General features: G+C 42.6%; 1 protein-coding gene across 2 annotated transcripts in view; it reads right to left on the reverse strand.

The window, feature by feature from the left end:
- tmem132e (transmembrane protein 132E) overlaps positions 1-22,714 on the reverse strand; it is a 323,618-nt gene that overhangs the window by 6,597 nt on the left and 294,307 nt on the right. For both annotated transcript variants that reach the window (XM_069716079.1, XM_069716071.1), the window contains exons 7-8: positions 15,724-16,003; positions 2,092-2,286 (exon numbers count right to left, since the gene is read on the reverse strand). In XM_069716079.1, the coding sequence (XP_069572180.1) occupies positions 2,092-2,286; positions 15,724-16,003 (475 nt within the window). The remainder of the gene's footprint in view (positions 1-2,091; positions 2,287-15,723; positions 16,004-22,714) is intronic.

The following is a 22,714-nucleotide window of genomic DNA, read 5'->3' on the forward strand; positions in this document are numbered from 1 at the left end:
AATATGCATGAGCAGTGTAAATATTATTCAGACATATTCGCTCCAACTCGGGATGCAGATGTTCTATTCAGCTTCATAACTACTTCGTCGAGTTGCTCTTTTGAGCAGCAACAGTGAGCAACAGAAACGGTTGACAATAAACCACCAAACTGCCGCAGCCTCCCGGCTCTAAAAGGACTGAAAGAACTTTGTCATGCAGAAAAGAGAATAATGCAAAGAGACCTTGATTGTCCAACTCTCCCCATCCATAGTTTATGTGTTTCATTCATTTCTAGAGTAATAGAGGACATTTAGAAAGTTTTCCTGTGAAACAGAATCAAATGGCTTGAAATAGCTCCAGTAGTCCTCGGAGAGTTTTGCCTGCAGAGGAATTGGCTGCCTTTTATGGCCCGGCCTTGGAGAGCACTTAGGACAATACATTACAATAATTAAATTTCAAGGTGGCCAAGAAGCGGAAAGCAAGAAAAATTGGAATTTAATGCTCTCTCTCTCTCTCTCTCTCTCTCTCGCTGATGCGGTTGTCGTTGCATTTTTAGCAACTTGCAGGCCAATGAAAGGGCAAAAGCATGGAGAGGAAGTCAGACACGCACACATACACACATTCCTCCCGAGGTGATGCAGGGCTGCCAATTAATTCTTTGCAGAGATCCTTCCTCCTGTGTGAAGAGACAGTGGCAAAGAAAGAGCCCCCCCCCACCACCACCACCACCTCCACCCACCCGCCACACACTCAGACGTCTTCTCGCTTCTCACTTGAGCTATAAAATCCATTTCGGGAAAATGTATTTGGACGTATCAGGAGAGGTTTGCCAGGCTTGGCTAATATGGAGTTTGTAATAAAACAGCTCCAAGGATACTTCTTAGTCCGCTGCAGTTGCCTTTATCTGGTGGCCTTACTAACAACGCTGTCTCGAGCTTAACAGACTTAAAATGGAAATGATTTTACTGCTGAAAAAGTGAAACCAGCGCCTGCCTGTCGATACACAAGACGAGCCAGCGAACGGATTTTGCAAATCAAGTTGAACGTGACCACCTCTGGAGACAGAATTAAAGAGGAACACGGACTACGACGTGTTTGTAGGACGTAAGGAGCCACGCACCCACAGAGCTGCTGCTTTTGATGTGGTTTTATGTCTCTAAATAGATAGACTGGTTCTTACCTACAAAACGTCGGCTCGTTCGGTTCCTCTGTATCACGTTGTACAGTTCTGTCGCAACGACTTTAATAACCTGTTAGGATTTGGCGCTATGGAAATCAAATTGAATTGAGTTGAATTGAATTAAATTAAATTGAATATCCTACGATCCAAAGCCAAACAATACCAGCGTGACAAAGTGCGATTGTAATTTAATTCCGTTGCAAGTGAATATTGATCCAAAGGAGATTTGAAAGGATTTGATATGTTGTCCTGCTTAAAGGTGTGTTGGTTTTGAACAACAATAAAACAAATACAAAATAAATAGCCCCGAATCCGAACGGGACCTGAAATTGTTGTAAACAACCAGAATAATAAACATGTAACCGTCCACCGGGTAACTTTTTCGCTCGTTGCCAATATGGATGAATATTTCATTGAAAGGGAGCAGAGCATTCTGTGTTTACCTCTTTCTAGCATCATGTCATCCATCTAAATTAGATATAGATATATTTTTAACAACATGTTGGCATTTCCACTTACGGCTTCACTGGGAGGCCGTGGGGCCGCTGTGATTTGGAAGTAGCATTAGCTGCTAACGCTTGTTATTTACCTCAGGTAGACCGCTGGTCATTTTACCTTCAGCGCACACACAGCTTTCATGAATATGTAGCAAGCGTTGCGGTGCAAACTGCATTTTTTTATTTTTTTTATCCAACTACAGTCGCAGATTGAAAATGCGCCGTAAATATTTCAGGAACAATCTCGACGTTTCTTCCTGGAATTTTTTGTTCACGAGTGCCAAAACGTTGGGACGTGTTTGGGGATTTTAATGAGGTTGGTTGTAACGCACGCTGACTTGTTACTGAGCGCTTTTTTAACCCCCGATACGAAACAGTTGATAAATAATTACAGGTGCACTGACGAGCTGAACAGTCACAAGTCCCCATGGTACCTGTTTGAGAGCAGTGAGTGTCTGCAGGCCGGTTGCCTTGGCGACCATGGTGTGGCTGTTGCCGGGGCTGGGCTGCAGTGACAGGGTCAAGCCCGAAATGGCGTGAACACGCAGCTCCGTGATGGAAACCTTGTCATCTGTGACCGAGAACGCCGCCTCTCCCAACACTGCGTCCACGGCCAGCGGAGACTCCACCTGCAGAGAGAAAGGAAAAAAAAAAGAAGAAGAAGAAGTGTTTTTATTGTCTCTCCATCGTTTAAGTCCAGAATAGACAACAGCTTTATTGTCTTTCTGAAACTCATAAATCCCATGACAAGCCAATTTTGGATTAAAGTGTTTTGTGCTGTTGTTTGTTCCAGTGCGTCTTGAATCCATGTGTCAATGCTTCTCCGTCTATCATGGAGAAAAAAAAGCAACAAACAACAACAACAAAAAAGCCTCAGTCGAGACGGAATCCATCATCGACCAGACAACGAGGCACAATCTGAAGCCGCACGCTTTCACGGTGACGGTTCGCACAAAACACTTGTGCCCAGCGAGGTGTCATCACTTGAAATGCCAAAAACCATTTAAAGATGGTCCTGCCTCTTTGGGTAATCCTCGGCTTTTGACAGGCCTCTGCAACCGGTACTTTCGGGCACTTTTTAAAATATCATTATTTCTCTTTGCAATTGTAACCAGAGGTCATGCGGGACGGAAACAAAGTAAAAGAGTCGTTCGGCGAAGCGGCGGCCTTGTCTTTAAGAGCCGGGCGGGGAAATCTTTTCCACCTTCATCTCGAGCATTTTATGAGTCTAGCTGGCGTTCAAAAAGCGTGTAAAGCTGGAGCCGTGATCGGTCTGGTGCTCCGACAGGCTTCCCCGATCATCTCCGAGTGAAACCTTGAAACAGCGAGACAGCTACATTCATTTAAACACATCTCAACCGACGATATCTGGAAGCTGTAATTCGATGCGGTGCGAATTCCGACTGACAATTATGAAACGGTAAATAAAATGAAAGGAGTCTTCACCTGAGGGATGCTTTCTACATGATTGTTTTCATCATTGTGTTTCTTGTTTTTGTTTGTTTGTTGTGCTGCCTTCGGCTCCGATCTAAGTGCCACATAATTTGGGTGCGACGCAGTTTGTCATCTGAAGGCCTGAGCCAAATCCTCTGCGGAAACAGATGCATCCGCAGGTGGTTTTTATTAATTCGAGATCATAAAAGCATTTAATAAAGACGCACACATGCACGTCCACGGTGTACACACAGAGAGAGAGAGAGAGAGAGAGAGAGAGTGCAGCGGCAGGCCGATCTCGTTTTTAATCACAGCCACTGAAGCTCGTGTTTGGTCGTCTTGGGATAAACTGAGGACTCTGAAAGTGTTAACGACCCCACGAGAAGCTAAGAACCTGCAACTCCCCTCAAGTCCGTCAGAACTGAAGAAGCCTTTTGGGTGAGAGGCCAAAGGTTTTGCAAGGAACTAAAAGAAGTCCAGTTGCCTTTGGATCAAAGCGTAACGTTCATAATCCACCAACCAGGTATCAGATGTCAATTTCGAAACAGTCACGGCGCGACCCTCCGTTAACCGGGCATTTACGTGCGTGGAAGTTTCACACCGACAGAACGTGCAGTACACACGCTAGTCCACTACAGAAAAAAAAAAAACGTGTAACTCTCACGCCTGGACAGCCCAAAGCGTAGCTATCTCACGCTTAAGCTGTTGCGGACGGGCGTGTCCATTTCACGCTTTGCCCTGATATTGAGTTGAATACACATATTAGCTTTTGTCTGGAGCTTCTCTACCGTCTCATGACCAGACGGGAGTTTGCTCTTTTTAAAAACTCCCACGTTCTCGGCTATTTTTGTTGTTTACACAAAATTGTCAAAACGTCTTCTGCCAATTTCCAAAAGACACGTACACGTTTATGCTGTTCGATGTCTTTGCCTCTTTGAAACCTTTACGACGGGGCCTCCTTTTTTGTCATTGATTACGATTTCACGATAAACACTGAGGAGTTTCTGTTATTCGGTCCATTACCGGAACTTTTAAACATTAAACTCAACGTCACCTTGTAACTTTGTCCAGACTTCTCGAGTAATCATTAGCGATGTAATCATTGTGTATTTCTGGATGCCTTCCCTCTGTGTCCTTTAAAAAAACAAAAACCCAAACAACAGAAACAGCCTGTGTGCAGCAGGAGCTCTGTGGCCTGATGTTGATTAATTAACGTCCGTATTCTCCTGTTAAGAAAATTAGATCCTCACCTTCAGTGACACTTTCCCTTTTTTATTTGCGGTTCGGTGGGAGCTCACTAACTAGACAGCTTGATGACTTGTCAAACTTTGTGTTGCACAATTACAAGAATGATATAATGTTCTTTGCTAATGTCCCTTTAACCTACAGAGGTTAATGGTCGGAAACAATTACATGCTGCTGTGTGAGAGCCTCTCTGCAGCTGTGTGAGTTTTACGCGCCGTGTGCACTTTATGCTGCTTTAGTATTACGGTTAAGTATTAAAGAGTATTGTGAAAACTTGTACAGAAGAATAGAAAAGTTAAATGAAAAAAAAAAGGCAAAAAATAGGAGGTAAAAAAAAACAACAACAACCATTATGCAGCTATGAAATTCTGCAGTCAGGTTCCACTTCTTTATGCATATTGTTTTCCTGTGATGGATTAATGCGCCAGAAAGGAAAGTTATGGTTCACTGGGCACCACACAAACATGCACACACACATACACACACACATACACAGTGTTGTGTGCAGGTATGATAGCATATGGAACATTTAAAGCTTAAAAAAACGCAAGTTGCGTGATGGATCGCTCTCTCAACAAAACAATCTCTGCATTCAGCTCGATCGCGGGAGGTTTTTATCTCGGTGGAAAGCTTCAGTTTAAGAGGAGTGTTAATACAGGTGAAGCGCGTAAGTCATTTGAAGGAATACAGACGGCGAGGTGAGGCATGTGTCGCGAGCAGAAAGAAGTCAGTTTCATGTGTACGAACACGTCTGATCATAAATCCTCCTGAGGTCAGACGGAGTACGACTCCGCCGCCGAAAACTGTTTGCTCACAATTGATTTTCTGCTGTTTGAAGTTTCATTCAGCCGTGGCTGATATTTTCAAGGGCCAATTAAAGTGACTAAAAAAGAAAATCTAACACTGTTAAAAATCGATATCGTCGATTTACGTCCAAATGTCAAAACACAACTCAAAACACGTACCGTATTGTACATTGGTTGTATAAACTAAGAAATGTAATCACAGAAACTAATCTCGTTCCAGGTTATGATCGACGCGGAAAACGTATCAAAGCGTGTTGGCTTTTATTCCTCAGCTGTCATTTATCTAATTTCAGGGATATTTAAAAACAAAAAATATCTTTGCCTCTACAGATCAGGTGCTGCAGTCAAAAGTTTGATTTCACAGTTTGAACCTCCGACTGTTTCCACTATTTTTGGTGATTCACTTGACACATGTAGACCGTATGTATATTATACATGTCGACAAATTCTTCGTCTCAACTGAACCAAAAAAAAATGTAAATATAATATATTGTACATAATAAAATAAAATAATAAAAGACATATCTATAATAAAACAAGGAGAAGCCAACCTCACATTTTGGGAAAAGAGCAGTATCCAATGATATTTTTAGATAAAAGGTCTCATAGCAGTTTCCACCCACCATTGCCAGTCGTACAACGAGAGGACAGAAAAATAAATAAATAGAATTGCCACCTCATAGTTGTGTGCCTCCGCCAATCAATCACCTTTTAGGACCCCTATAATATATGTTTGGGAAGACTTTAAAGACATTTCGAGCTAATTCTGAAAGGACACAGACGCTGGAGCCACGACAGTCGACGGTGGCTTCAAATATAGATGCTGCTGCAAAGGAGCTACAAGTTCCAAAACGTGGACGCTTCGCACCCCTTCTGTTCCTGAGTTATGGTGTTGATTAGTGGCCAGAAAAGTGCTGTTTTTGTTTTGCACAGCAAAAGGATATAAATTGCAATCACGTGTGTCATTTGATCCTTTTAGGCATTTAGGTGAAGTTTTTCAAGAATTAAAGTATGAATTGTTGAGTTATGGCCAGAAACATGTCTCAGTAACCTTCAACTGCCAAAATTGAATCAGTTGATTTTTAAGTCCAAGAGAACATTTGTACCAAATTTAAAGAAATTTCCTCAAGGCATTGACGAGATATTGCACTCACGAAAATCGAAAGGACGGATGTTTGGAGACCTAATTCAAAACTAAGTTTTTGAAATGCATGTTTTTTTTTTCTGTTACTCTGATGCGGGTGGAAATGTTTCTAAAGTTAACGAGAGGAACCGACCTGACGAAAATTTCTGCCCTTTTGTGACCTATTCCTAATTGAATCATTAAGGAATTCACAGTCCCACGTGATCAATAAATGATCACCAAAACGCCTTGATTCACTAAAATGTTTCCGTCTCGTATTAAAGTGTTGTGAGTTCAGAGGACGAGCTCATTTTCACACTTCTGCTCTCATCTTTCTTCTGTGAGATAAAGTTACTTTCTTTTCTTTTTTTTTTAGGGCAGTTTAGTCAACACGATCTGAGAGTTTGAATTTCATAAATTTTTCATTGTTTGAAGCTGAAAATAGTTCATTTGTAGGCTAAGAAAGTTTTGGCATTCAGTTTAATTGAAACGGTCAGCTTTGAATCTATTAATAATCGGAATGAACGGGAGCTGCAGAAGCTTCAGTCCGGTCCTGAAGGTCTGTAAAAAAAAAAAAAAATCTGATAGATATAAACTGAGTGCAGCTCCAGTTAAGTTTATTATTTAATCTGTTGGCACTGATGCACTCCTGATTTTCAAAATAATACTCAGGGGTGAGAACTGTTAGTAATTTCAGAGGGAAAATAAGCTTCCAACAGGCTTTTATCACATTAAAAATGAAAACCCAGGAGAAAGATTTTCCCCCTTACTGTTATCAGTTTGCCATGTTTGTGCTGTATTCCGGGGTGCATTTGCTAACAAAGTGCAGCTATTTGGTTTTCGTTTTCATTCAGATTGCCTCATTTTCTTTTGCCACAGTTACTGATTTCCCAAGTTCCCCACAACATCTACAGGAAAAAAAAAACAAATCCCCCCCAACAGAACGACGCTGCAACGTGTTGCATCCAGCGAGTGTAAACAGAAGGCGTATTGTTGATGATGTGATAACGAGGTAAAGTAGCGACTGAACGAAAAGCAACAGGAGATGATTTGGGTCGTATTCTTGTCTTCTAACTATCTCCTCCTCATCTCGCAGAATATTTATCGAGGTCAACGGATTGGCGTGTTAGCACACTGAGCTAATTAGAAACAGAAAAGTACAGCTGGTGAGAACGTGATCAATTTTACAGGTAGATGGAAATTAAACAAGTCTCTGTCCTGGAACGAAACTGGATGTTTTATTAGAAGGAAACCTGCATTCGATTTTAAAGGGGTTGGAGAGAGTTCACACAAACGTAGCGAATACGTCGTCTAGTATACGACTATGACAGAAACTGACGCAGGGTTGTTGTGCTTCATTTCTGTTGCATCAAATTGCAGGTAAACATTTTTAAAACAGTTTTAACATCAGAGTTTACTCACTTAGTTTTCTCAGGTTGTTTTTCACAATTTCTAGTTCCTATTAGGTGAAGGATTTTCAGATCTCCGACCCGGTGATGGCGACGAGGACACTTAACAGGGGTTGCTCATTTTGGCCTCACAGCTGTGGAGATGTTACGGACTGAATTTAGGGATGTTATTTCAGTTTAGAAAAGGAATTCAAGGGGCAATCAGAGTTGTTAAAAGCTCATTCTGCCTGTCTGTAAACGATTTAATGGCAATGCATCCGAAAGTTATCGTGACATTTCACCTAAAACTATGAACTTTCTATTCTTTAAATTCAATGGGAATCCATTCGAGGGGCTGTTCAGTCTGCAACACAGTAGTCACATCCTGGCAATCTGTGGACCCGTGCTGGGAGCGTGGCTAAAAATATGTCCGATCTCACAGTGATTTGTCAGGACAAACTTGACTGAACATGAACAGGATTCACTGCGGCAATAAGCTGAGGCGCTGCTGTGGCAACGTGATCCGTCCCTGGTTTACCACCTGCGAACACAGACAGCTTTTTATTTATTTTTATTTTTTTACCGACTGTTTTCCTGCCAGTGTGGCCGCTGCTTTACTGTGCTTTTAAAAGGAGAGGCCGATTTTATTTATTACTAGATTCTTTTGGCATTGTTTTTAAAAAATAAAAAAAATAAAAAATAAAAAATCTGATTGAAGAGGGGAAAAAAGAAAGAAAAGCTGCTTACATTTAACAAAAAATATTCTGGAGTGAGTTGTTGGTGGGTGACACCTGAGCGTAAACAGAGCTGTCGTGACCAGATTTAACAGTCTGAGATAAATACTGATTTCCAGCTACAGTAAGTAGTGAATGACAATGTCTGCCATCTGCACTGCTCTCTGGCGGAGCGAAGACATCAGCTGAAGTTGTGCGGCTCCTTCCGGCCGAGCTCCCGGGTTGAATTTGTCATCGGTGCTGCAGGTGGGGGAAGTGAAGGGGGGGGGGGATGCTTTACATGTTCCTACGCCGAGAGCTGCTGTCACCGTTGAGCATACGTGATGTGAAGCTGAGCGTGGCGTCACGTCGGGAGGCGGCGGCCACGGCGGCGACTCTATTTCACAGGCAGACGGGAGATCAATGAGTCCGAACGGTAGTCTGACACTGACCAGCGGAGCTCCTTCACCAAACACGGCTGAGCACTCGCTCATGCGAGTGCGTATTACTTGCATCGCACTGCATTATCTCGTCCTAACTGCGCCTCCACGCTTCTCTCTTCAAATCTCGCCTTCGATAAATCATACTTTGGGTGTAAAGTGCAGCAGAATATCGGCTTTCGTGGATGCCGACTGTCCACCGTGGCGGAAACACACCTGGGTCACCTTTCAGCCGATGAAGCATCCTCACGCATCCACAGAAAATTACAACAGTTTGGAGAAGGTGACTATAAACAAGGGGTCTCTGAGCCCCCCCCCCCCCACCCCTCCGAGCTACTTCGACAAAATAAAAGTGTCCGAGAGCTACTCATGTGTAGTAACATTTATTCACATAGCTGAGCTCCACCCAAACCAGCTGAATAAGCTTCTTTTCAGTCAACAATAACGAATTGATACTCAACACACACATTTTGTATCACAACAGCTTAAATTCAATAGCATGCGCATGTTTTTTGTTCCTGTGTGCATTTCTTTACGTTTCCGAATGGGAGGTATTTTCTTTATTTTCTGTATATACAATGACACAGATGTAATGAAACGTGTCAAATCATCGAATAAAACCTTCTAATATAAGAATTAACAATGAAAATCCAGTGTTTCCTCTTCGATTGGGACCCCCTGCGCCTCCTGAAGGAAACACATGTCCAAGTCAAAACCTAGTATACGGCCTGACCTTGTGTGAAACTGGAGGGCTTTTAATTTGAAAAGTCGTGGCATTCAGCCTAATGGCTCCGCCCCGCTGTTGCAGTCCGGCGAAAATATAGTATTCATGTTAATTACCTAATTAATGAGCACCCCGTTTTCTTCCCAGCTCAGTGTGAGAGTCTCTGCTGTGTTTCTGTCCTCTGATCTCTGTGTGTCTCACTGTGGGCGGAGCCTCAACCTCTGCTGCACTCCTTAATCGTTATTCTCTTGGACAGGTTGCAATATTGCATATTGTTTGAATCTCCTGCGATCTACTCGGAAACGAGTGGAGCTACGAGTTGGAGGCCCCGGCTCTGAAACGACCTCGAGAACGGATCATTGGTACGATTTTTTTAAAAAAATTTTTTAAAGCGAAGCTGAAAGCTGAGCTCTGCAATGCAGGAATCTGCAATAGAAACCTTCAGTAAGATTTTGATTACGATGTATTACTTTGAAAGAAACTTGCTGGTTGAAAGTTAAAGTTGCACCGACTGAGGTTCTATCTAAAAGTACATCGATATCGTGTAAGGACACGCCGTTGCCTCTAATTGAGATGCTGGATTCACACTGTACGTCCCAAGAATAATGTCTTTTTGCCTGATTTTGAGACTGCTGGGAAATCTTATCAAACAGAATATGACATTATATGAACCCGGCGCACTGAGAGCCCTTTACATTTTTTCTCAGAGTCAAACTGTTGTTTCGTGCTGCTGCTCGGGAAGACGATGTTTTTTTTAAATTTATTTATTTATTTTTTTTTATCTCTGAGTACACATACAGCTTCACCCAGCTGGAAATTCACTTGTAATGCAAATAGGAAAACAAACAAATAAATAAATATCACACCACTGTCATTTTGTTGTGGCACAAAGAAAAGTCAAACGAGTTGTTGTGCACTCTCTAAAATTAGATTTTCTATTTCGGGACAACAAATTAAGGAATACAGTGAATTTAAAGCCGCAAATACTTCAGGATCAGTTTATATATACTGTTATGTACACTATTTAAATATATCTGGTTGTTTTCAAACTTTTTTGTTTTCTTTGCTAAAATGGATTTATAAAGTAGCACACGTGTAAAGCCTCTTACAGGAAGCCTCAGTTAACAGCATCAGACAGAATAAAGACAACTTCAAATAAGATAAGAGTTTAATATTCAGGAGGTTTCACTGAATTGAACCTTGGTCAACTTTTTTCTGGACTTAAATGACAGGTTAATTTCCTCTGACTTCTACCAGCTCCAGCCTTCATCTTGTTGAAATGACGGCCGTTTTTCATTATGCTTCCCATCAGGGTAATTAACGCTGACAAGCACCGAGATGTATCTTGCCTCTTTATGCTTGTTTGCACAAAACAGAAAGTGCTTCTCTTCCAAGAGGATGAACTGATGAAATACAAACGTAATACTTCTCGAAAGCGCCGGCGGAAAGTGGAAACATGACCCTCGCTTGCAACTTCAACCGTTGTGTAAACTTTCAGGCAATTACACAGCTTCCCACACTGCAGAGGGAGTGGGTGCAACAGCTGCGACATAAACCTGTACACCCCCCCCCCCGCCGCAGGGCGAGAGCTCCCTCAGCAACCGCAGGGCCCTGCAGCGGAACGGCCGGTCCCTGATAGGCACTTTTGAGAGAATTACTGTCTTCGGGGTGAAGGGGGGGGCATTTTCAACGTTATTGGACACATCAAAGTATATAGAGACAGAAAGAGGGGAAATGATATGACGAATGTCCTGGGTCATGAAACTCTACTGGAAGCGAGCAGCAACAGTGATGTCACCTATTGGTTTGGAGCAGGAAGTGACCATATTTGGCCGCCCTGGGGCGGAGCTGAATCTGACTCGATCTGATTGGGAACTCGAGGACGCTAGGCCACCGCCCACCCATAGCAGGAATCTGACTGAACCACAGGCCTGTCAATCAAACAGACATGCCCCTAAATATACTGCTTTTTGAGGCCCAATATCTAATTAACGCTGAAGCTATTTTCTGATTGACCGCCAGAAAACAAATAAGAAGGAGTAACTTTAGTGATCAACACCAAATTGACTTGTATTGACTTTGTATTTCATGAAATAAGTTGAATGGGAGTCTGTGGAACCGGAGGCTTTTTTTTGGAGCCAACCTCTAGTGGCCCTCGCTGGTATTGCAGTTAAAGAAACGTAGTTTTAATTTTCAGACCCGGAAGATCCGCTTTTTTTAATTACAGTTTATGGGTAGAAGTTTTGGAACTTTGTTTACAAGTTACATAAAATGATGTGCTCATGTATTTTCACCTCGGGGCTTGTGTATCCTCGTCCCTATATGCCTGAATATTTGAGTACATGTCTGATTTGAAAGTTGCATTTGATCATTTGGTGAGTAAAAATGAACTAAGAGACTTTAATAGTGCTTTTTTTTTTTAAACTATAGAGCTTCTTAAATTAAGTCTATCTTTAAAAAAATATGTGATTATATTTGAAGAGTTTGACTATGGTTTGCACAAAAGAGACGGATGTAGTTGTATAGGCCTATATGCTGGGGGTTGAGCTTCTGGTGCTGCATACTTATTAAAAACAAATCCCCCCCAGCTCTTGGTATTTTCTTCTAATTGAGTGACATGTCAACGATGTGATCCCTGTTTAAATGTTGTCGTCTCGAGATGATTGAAGTGGATCTTAAAGGCAAATGCACACGCTGTTCCTACATCATTAATATTGATGAAAGATTCTGCAGATTACACCATTTCTTTTATTTCCGTTCCACCGGCGGTCGCTGGATGATTGCATGTTTGCAGATGTTAACAGAATGATCTCCGATCTGAGGACGAGCAGCCAAATTCTGTCCAAGTCTGGATTTTGCCTTTGAGGAGCGGCTATTGTTCAGTAATCCTCTGGATTAAGACCCCAACTCCCAGCAGGTTCAGTGGGTTCTTAGAAAGTCATCATTTTGCCCCTCGAACTTAGAATATAATTTACACAATATTTAATATGTGCTACGTATGTAATTAAACCTCTAACTCTCACATACTTTGCCCTGCGTTTTGCCCTAAAGAGACCTATCAAACGCAAGTGAAGTTCAAGACTTAATTCACGCGGCAATCATCAGCCGCTCCGACACAAAAAGAGAAATCAAATGACTTCTCTGAAATATAATAAATGGACAAAAAGCTGCTTCCTCTCTCTATTCATATTCATCAGCTGGCAAACAATTTGAATCAGTCTCGTAAGACTCGAAGACTAATTCATATCCTCCGACAGACTGAAAAAAAAAATCCAGCAGGAGGACTATTGTTGAGCTATATACTGTTCATTTTCACAAAAATCAGCATAACAATTTAACGGTTCTTGTAAAGGACGCCCAGAGAACTGGGGATCCTCTTTGTAATTTGAGTTTTGTAAACCATCAATCATTCATGCTGAACGGACAGCGAGTCTGCGGAGAGCGGTTTCGGTTGCCTGCGTGGCGTTTTAACGTCGGACTTTTTTCACAGAGGTTTCTTTACTTTGCAGTTCTCAGCCGTTCACGAACACCCGCTGGGCTGCAGGTGCAGGAGGTAAAGTTTTGGAGCAGCTGGGGAGTTTCAATTTGTCTGCACTGGCCAATGACCTCTGACTTCTTTTATAATGAGGTGGTGTCCTGCTGGGAACTTTGACTTACGACCGAATAAATTGGGAATGACATTCAACTGTAAATAGAAGCTGTCCTGGATTTTATTGGACACGATGGCAGTGAGGTTGTACTTTTTTTTATCTGGTGCCACTAACAGGTCAGTGTTTTTTTTAACTATTTTTCTACCTCAGCTTTGAAAGATTAATAAATTCGCTTTGTCCAGTCATGGTTCTGGATGCTTTGGATTTGAATCAATCTCTATTTTTTTCATGTAACGCCAACATGAGGTTCACATTTGTAGTTTTGAGTAAACTGTAACCCAGATGGATTGTTGTCAAATTGAATGCAGACATTCAGGCTTCCCCTCTGGATGAACTGTATTTTGCACCGTTTGTCATCAGGTCAGGTACTTTGAATTATGACCAGTTAAAATCAAAAAGTTCAGAGACCGATCCTGTTGCACGCTAACTGAGCGCAGCACGTTGAAGTGCACTGAGCAGGAGGAAGCTATAACCTCCACCAGGAGGTGATGGAGACACGGCGCCACACTTCAGGCGGTTTGCAGCAAATGTTTTCCCCTCAAGAGCGTCAAAGTAGAACTCGGTGTTGACCGTCTGACCCTGAGGCACCTTTTTTTTTTTTTTTTTTTGTCGGTTGTTGCTCTGTGACGTTCTTCCACTCAAAACGGCTCTCCGGACTCACCGCTTTCATTGCCATAAGCTTTCCGGAGCATTTTGAAGGTCTCCATTTCGGATTAACCGAGTTTGACTCTAAATTTGATGTGCGCTCTCCGTTCACGTCCGTAGAGAAATTGCAGACGCACCCGGACCACTTAAAAGATTAAAGAAGACTCATATCTTTGTTTCAAGATCAGTGCAGCCCAGATCCATTAGTTTTGACTAATCTAACATCTCCAGACCAGCTCGATCAAGCCGTTCTGGATCCAGTCCACAAGCTTTAAAAGTTGTTTGAAGGATGAGATCATTTCTTCACTCCTTATTTATTTATTTAATCCAATTGCTAAAAGACAATGTGGCAAGCTACATCTGGTCGTAAATCGATGTATAATTATTCATACCCTTCAACAGATTATAAGTGATCCATTGCTCATTTAAAATGATGGATGGGTGACTTATATCTTTCCTCCTTGTTTTGCCATCATCAGATGCATCAATCAGGGAACTATTCTTCCTCCTGACAGGCTGAGACTGTGATCTTTCACGGCGATCAAAACTCTCACCAAGCGTTACTTCTCTCCGTCCCCATAAATGACCAGTGAAGCGTCGGTAAATCACAGCCCAGGAGTAATAACTTGCTCTGCCTCCTTTATAAGGACTTCTGAACCTGTCTCGGCTGGTGCATTTACATGCACTTTATGTCAGGGGAGCTCTTTAACTTGAGAACAGCGGACGGCGGCGACGGCGACGTACATTTACAGAGCAACAGGTTATTGTTTCGTAACAGACGCACAGAGGTGACACGGAGAAAAGGTGAAAAGGGAAGAGGATATGTAAGTTGTAAAAAAAAAAAAAAAAAAAGATAAATCCTTTTTTTTGTTACAACTTCAGTATTACTGTCATCGTTTACGCCGTCACTCAGTCGATAAGTTAACTGCCGAGATGTGCGGCAAAAAAGGGAGAAGAAAAACTGGCCATCAAACGGTTTAACAAGGGTTTTAATCACAGAGAAAACCAAAAAAAAAGGATGAACACTAAACATTACCGGCCAATCTGTGTGTCGCAGCCATCCATCACAGCTTATCGACTGCTTTGATCAAGCTGCATGCGCCGGGTTCACCTCAGTAATGATGGATTATTGCGGACGTTTGCTCACTTTAGATTATTTTGGGAAACAGTTGCCTTTTTTTTTTTTTTACAGCCTGTCGAATTGCCTGCTTGAGTTTCTTGTCCCATCTGAGTCTGTTGTTACTTTGGTCCGAAGTGAAATGTTATCATAACCAAGAGAGGTAACCAGCAAAACTACGAAATGAGACCCAAGTTGTAGCGTTATCCTTCAACCCTTTGAACCCCGAGCTATTACCTTCACTTTTAAGATCATAACTTGGTCATGATAGGGGCCAACTATTTATACCATATCTTGTTTTTTTCAGGACAGTCTAGGTTATCTAAAACTTTCATCATCTGATTTGATAATACTTTTAGATAAGATAAGATTTTGTATATTAGCCTTTACATCAAGTAAAAAAAAAAAAAAATTGGGAGTAGCGGGCGTGAAGATGGACGCGATTAAATTTGATGCAACTTTAAAGTCAAATTTCTTTGCAATGCTTTGTCACGCAAATGAGGTACTGGGATTGTTGGAAAGCTCAAACCGTGCGATGTCATAGGATATGTGCTGCATCTGCCTCTGATAAATAACCACTGTGCAACCCAACAGAGAAGAAGTGGTGGGATTTTGGATGCAATTCGTGTCCATTATGATGAGCCTGCAAAGGTTCTTTTTCCCTCAACCTCCATTTTGTGTGGGATTTTTTTTTCCGCAAAGCACCTTCAGGGAACACCACACTTCTCACTCAGACGTATCTTTCTTCATCTACAGGGCCGTGACGTGTAAACGAGTTTACCTTCAGCGTGCTGGACCCCAGCTCCAGGCCCACCAGGATCGTCCTGTCCATCAGCTCCGCTATCCTGGGGTCGGCCACCTTCAGCGAGTCCTGGACCAGGTCGGTGACGTCCACCTGCCAGTCGGGTCCCAGCATGGTGATCACCTGGTCGGTGCCCTCGGTGGAGGTGGTGTGGAACTGGGTCAGCACCTTCACCAGGGCCCGCTGGTACTGCAGGGTGCAGCCTCGGCTCACGCGGCGATCGTCGTCGTCATCGTCTGCGTCGCTGTCTCTGGTGCTCCTGGAAGCGCAGACGCAAAATTTAAATACAAAATGAAAAATCCACAAAATATATCTCTATCTGGTGTCAAGCAAATACAGGCCTGGTTTTTTTATCCTCTCAAGAACATTGTGGATGACAGTTTTAGGTTGCTGTTGAATTTCCTTCAAAAATGGAAACTTAAAGTTGGAGAAGCTAAGCTCCGTCATGTGGCCAAATGTGTCTGGAATTATGCACCAAAAAACACTGAGAACAGCTCATCCAGAGGTAAAAAAAAACCATCACCAATCATAACTTCTTCAAACCGAGCATCTGTTTCTAAATTACGCTCCGCGCTGAGTCATGACATCTCAATTCCTCTGTTCGTAAGGATCTCGACTCGTTTTATAATTTGACATCATCACACTGATCGGGAAACTCGGCACCGCTCCATAGAAATCCATCACGTTATCTCTTCTGATGCGATGAGGAAAAAAATGTCCCCCGAGCCGGCGGGGAAGGAACGATAAGCACCAAAAAAAAAAAGCAGTTTTTGGACGGACGCCCTTCTTATTTCACAGGAGCCCTGGGCAGTGGGGTTAAACATGCCAGGTGCACCCCCCACCGAGCGCAATCTGCTCTACAACAAGATGTATGAGTTGCCCAACGTCTCTCAGCAGGCTTGACAATCTGCCAGTTCCTCCTTGAAAAGCATTCCTCCGCTTAATCTTCGCTTTGACTTAACCGTGCGAGCGACTTGAGATTCAGGGACGGCAGCGAGGGCTGTCAGACGCCGACAAAGTACGTACGTACGCGCACACGCACACACACACAGCACCGATTAATTCAAAGAACCATTTCGATTATCGGGCCGAGAACTTCCGTCCCGAGGTCTCATGAACGCTTTGAATAGGATCCCTCAACGAAAGAAAATGCATCGGTCAATGCATTTTGAGGCCCGCACCACCTACTGGGCTTTGATTATGAATTCATCTCGGCACCGCACTCGCCGTCACCCCTCCCCCCAATACTTCGGCTCATAACTTTGACCAGGCAGGTTACATTTTTGGAAACCAAAGGGGGCCCTCCCAGTAGGATCTCGGGGATCTTTGAAGGAACGTGCATGAAGCACCTTTACCTTCACCTCTGTCGGTCTGATTCATCTCGGGTCATCGATTCATCACCTCTGTGTCGATGGTTAATGCGGCTAAACCACAATGAATTCAACACAATGGAACTTATTGACTTGACGGAGATTGCAGGCATATGTCTGCACATTAACAGCCTGGTTTTATTGTAGCAATTTAGCAAATTCGAGGTCAAAATAATCTTGCGTATGGGCTCCGTCTCGCATCCTAATTCACAAATTGGAAAATTTCTGAGACCGTGTATTAAAATTCTGTCCGGTAGCAAATGTGGGTATTACTACCGAGTCTAAAACGTCTTCTTACGTGGTCTTACAAGCATCTGAAAGTTGCAGTTCCTTAGCCTGAATGGTCTCTGATAAAATTCTTTTAATTTTGATGATAGCTTTAGAAAAAAAAAAAAAAAAAAATCAGGATCTCACAAAAAAAAAATCTGAAAAATAAACTGAATAAATGGTGAAAATAATACGTGACGTGATGCACATGCATTAAATTATACGCATATGTTTGTGTGTGAACTGAGATGTGATGCAAAGTGAGTATATTTGATGGAGAGATATTTTTGTGATTAATTAAAGGAACATTTTTCCGCTAGAGAGACATTTCCTAATTGTTACCCGTCTCTCCTTGCATCGAAAAAGTTGCACATCTGTAGTATGATTTTTTTCCGACAGTGGCTGTAAACACCATTAAGGAGGTTGATCACACGACTCGAGGCGAGACTATACCTTTTGATGCATTTTCATTCGCGGGAAGTCAGAAGAAATAAGGTGCAGAAAAATGAAATGAAAAAAAAATCCCCCCATTTATTTAGAAAAAGCACGGCCACGCCGCTACGGCACAAAATCTACCCTGGAACTAATTTGTTTTGCAAATATTTCAGGTAAATTTGAAGGGTAATACCATCAATTTTACACGAGGTTTACTCATCACGAGGAGAACCGCTCAGCCTGTGAAGACTGTTATATAATATCCGCCGTGCTGCGGGAGCTTTCTTAAGCCGAAGAAAATATATTCAGAGGACGTCACCGGGGTTATCTGAGGCGGGCCTTCGAGACTGCAAATTTATAAGAGAGAGTCTGCATTACCAACTAGAGGGTCCAACAAAAGACTGCTACTGGGTGCATGATTGGAAATTCAATGCTTTAGGAGTTATACGATGTATTAAAAAGTCTGGATCTCAGCTTCTTCTTCGCCCCAAAAAAAACCTAAACTAAACCAGTGAAGAACCTTTTTAACCCTTTAATGCACCAGATGCAAACCTTTTCTTTTCTTTTCCAAATTTTCATGAAATATCTTGTTTTTGATTACCGCATTATTGTCTTCATTCACAAAATACATTTTTGTAGCACCGCATCAAGTTTACACACCTGCGTCCAAAATGACACATGTATGCAAGTGTAATTAATTAAGACATACTTTAATAATAATCTTGATCAAATTATTATTTTAGCAGTGATTTGAGGTCAAACAATAATGGACTGTGGTAAAAAATATATAAAATAATAAAATAAATTGCAACGCAAAGAAACCCTCAGTCAAAGCATGATCATCAACATTTTTGAGCCATGTTGTGCACTGTGACACAAGAATGTCCTCTATAGGAAAACTCTGAAAGGAAAAGTGAAAATAAGGATTTGTGATGATTAAAAACAAATTCATTGAGGAATTCACAGAATAGTGAACGATGAAAGACAGAATACTTTTGACCCACGTTGTACATTAAAGGGTTATGGTTTATTGGAGAGGCCAAATTACACCAAAATCAGTAAATCTAATGAAAAGCAACAACCTGATATTTTCTATCACGTTAAAACAACAACTTGATAGAAGAAGACTGAAAAACTGGAACCTAAAACCTGAACTCAGTGATGATGCACGTTTCTTCTGGTTGAGCTGAGCTCTCCGGTCTGAATGTCAACCGGACCTCGTGCTGTGAGCCGTGAGACGGACAGTGTAGCTTCAGGACTTGTGGTTGCTGCTGCTGTTGTGCTCGGAAGGTAAGCAAGTTAACTCCACGGCAGACACCGAAACTGCAAACTCGGTTACTCATTCAGTGCAAGGTGGAGGAAAAACAACAAACCCCGATGAGACATTAAGACTCGCTCCGTCTCTGTCAAGGAGTTTCACAACTCTCGACTCAGGTCAGTGAAAGTTTACCTTCCCGAGTCCGTACCTGAAAATAAGGGCGATATATATATATTTTCTCCTCCAGAAGAATATTGTCTGTTCTTATTAGAGTCTCTGATACGAGAGCACAAGCTGAAGCTTCAGTGCACACGGCGCTGCCCGCCCGATTACACTTCCTTTTTTTTTTTTTTTTTTGTCAGAGCATGTTGCTGGATAACACAGCCAGTGAGCAATTCTGCAGCGCCGTGGCAACGGCCCACTGCAGGCCAGGAGACCTCGCTGTGCACAAAGGTTCACGATGTGTCACTTTGCCCAAGTGGAGGAACGTAGGATGGAAAGACTGCAGCAGGAAAGGTAAAAAAAAAAAAAAAGACTTAAGGAGGTAAGGGAAGGAGAGCCGGGAGGGGGGGTTAGAGGTTGCGTAAACGAGGAGGAACATAACAGATGAGAGGACCGAGAGGAGTCGGCGAAAGGACAATAATTCTGTCTAATAATACAGATAATCATCGGGATTCGGCGTCACCGCGGTGCATTTTGCGAGATGACTAACGAGCTACATTACACCGTATGAGAGATCTTGTTTTCCATCTTACTTTGAGGTGCTTTGAAAAAATACCACAACTGATTCATTATCTCAGCACCTCATAACGGCTGCAAACAAAACGAAGACCAAGGTCGGGACAAGTAAAGAACCTGCCGCCTCACTCTGGCGCATCTGTCGTCCTGACTTGTCTGTCTCGTCTCGTCTCGCCACGCCTGGCGTTGCAGTTCCACGGTTTTGTTCACGGCAGACGTCCAGGTTGCTGCTTTACCAGTCACGAAGAATTTTTTTTTTTTTAGTTTATATTAACGTTAAAGTGAAACTGTGGATTTCCATGACAGTAAAATGACACTTTTAAATGTCAAAAAACGGAAATAAATAATAATAAAAGTACAATAATGGGTGAGGAGGATGTCTGAAATTCATGTTTTCACAGGTGAAATGTAACACTAAGATATGTTAATGATGATACTTCCACACGTGTCCATTTTTTAAGTCAGCATGGATGAGAAGTCCTGAAGGCTCTCAGAATCACAGAAAACGTGCGTTTCCACGGCAACCGAGTAGACGAGGTCCCCGAAATACATACGTCTTATCGACACCAAAAAAAAAAAAAAAAGAGATGTGTTCACGTGTGATCTTCAACATTTAATGCGAGTAAAATGTCAAAGAAGAAGAAAAAAACAACAACACATGCCTGTATGTGAATTTAGTATGTGAGCTTCTATGGAAGGGTTTATGAAATATGTCAGACTTAATCCTTTGTTGATTCACGGGTAGCCTGTACATGTATATTAACCATGAAATAAGATGGCAGGATGTTAATCTATCAGGAAATGTGAACATAAATAGGAATTGGTCGTCTTCCGGTGAAATAAAATGTTTTCTACACGACTACGCAAACGACTCCAATGATCCCGGTAATTACCTTTCGATGTCAAAACTGCAGCATTTTTCGTGCTTAAATTTAGTCCCTGCCCGCCGGGACACGACGACAGCTACGCATCAGGCAGAAACAAAACCAAAAACCAAAACGAGACTCGCCGCGTAGCACACATCACAACACGCGTCCGACAGAAATAAGAACAGGAAACGCACGAGGCTCCTGCGGGAAGGCCCCGTTCTCGTCGGTACCGGGCGGCTTCAACGGTCTGCGCGCGGCAGCCGCGAAGAATGACGGGCGCCGCCTTTGTCTGCGCTTTCCCGACGTGGCAGAGAACTACGGGGAAAAGCAAAAGGATATTACATACTTCGTGTAAATCCAAATGACAGCGTGCGAGACAGAAAATGCTTCACCTGCGGTGAAATGAATTCCTCCGGGCCGGCAGCGTGGCAATCACAGCGACCCAAAAATGGCTCGCGAGGGGTCTTTGATTACTGTCTTTACTGTCAGAAGGGGGAAGTTGCATCGAAAGCGGACAGGTGGGAATCGTGGAGACGCGTGCTTGAGAGAAACAAACTTTAAAAAAAAACCAACTAAAAAACTAAAAAACAAACCCAAAACAGCGGTTTTGCTCGAACCGACTCAGCGATGTTAAATAACGAAGGTGAGATCGGGAGTTATGTATTTTGAGGGCCTCGTTAACACCGAGCACGACGTCTGAAATCTCACAAATATGATGAAACGCGGCGCAGATCCTTCGTCTCTGCTCTAATGAGCCGGGCTTGTCGCGCAACACCTGAACGAACGGCGCTAAAGTGGACCATTTAAGACGCATTTTTGCGTGTCAAAATAATATACCATCAAAAGCCTATTATAGCTCGTTGGGGGGAGGGAGCGGGGGGGGGGAATCTTTTGAAAAAAAAAATAATAAAAAAAAATGAGGCGACGCAAGATGTTTTCCAAGCACTCTAGGTCATTTGAAATACCTCCATTCTTCAAACAACTCTGTAAACACGCCATTTGTATTCAGGTCCGGTGGAGATGGAATCGGTCTGCGGTGAAGTACTCCAGCGGCGACGACGGCAGCAGCCACCCGCGTTGAGTGTTAATGCTCCCATTAAACATTTGTTGTGGGCCTGTTTGCTGCTGCAACGCATGACAGGAATGCGAGAACATTTTTAATGAGCCGAGTACCCTTAACCCAAGACGACAACTCCTTCATTGGGGTCCCGGCTCCCGACAACCTTCATTTTCCCACTGGGGCCTTTTTTTTTTTTTTCCTCTCTTTCCCCCCTCCCAAACCTTAAAAGATGTTGTTTTTTGAAGCTTCGAGGCAAGTAGCTCATTCATTTTTTATTACCTTATATTGACAAAAGCGTCTATGATATTGACGTGAAGGCCAGACAATTGGCTTCATCTCGAGGGCAACGACGTACACAGCAGAAAAGGTGCAAGTAAGCAGCTTTTTTTTCAAAACTGTTTAACTCCGACTGTGATTTTCAGACTTGAACGAAAAAAAAAAAACCAACACCAAACGACCTCCTTGTTAGTCCAAAAGCATCATTATGGATGCGGAAGTAGAACTTTGGGATAATGAGTCCTCTGGTAGTCATGTACAAAGAAAAAAAAATAACACATCCAAATTACGTTACGCTGCATCGAACGCCTTCTGGCTCGGCTCCTTCAGCTGTGGGAGTTTAGATAAGAGGTGAAAGCGGAGCTTTTCAACAAGCTCTAAAGAAGCTATTATATGCGATATATTTCTTTACTGAAGACAAAACTTTAAATGAATGGAAAAGGAAGCACACCTCGGCAATTATTTGATGAATATGTTGTGAGCGTCATCCGTTTAATTTCTGTAAAAATGGCCATTAAATCTGCGAATCCGACTGGTGGGAAACACAGACCGTATAGAAAAGTTGACGCAGCTTCCGGTTCTGAAAATTAGGCCAACGTGGAAGTGCCTTAAGCTGCAATACCACCGAGTGCCACTAGGCGCCGTCTCCCATTCAACTCGTCTCATCAAATAGAAAGTTATTCTAGTTATTACGAGT

Source organism: Brachyistius frenatus, unplaced genomic scaffold, assembly GCF_029030835.1.
Source record: "Brachyistius frenatus isolate BFR_SWC_R1_liver_20210118 unplaced genomic scaffold, ASM2903083v1 Contig_5, whole genome shotgun sequence".
Lineage (NCBI taxonomy): Eukaryota > Metazoa > Chordata > Actinopteri > Embiotocidae > Brachyistius > Brachyistius frenatus.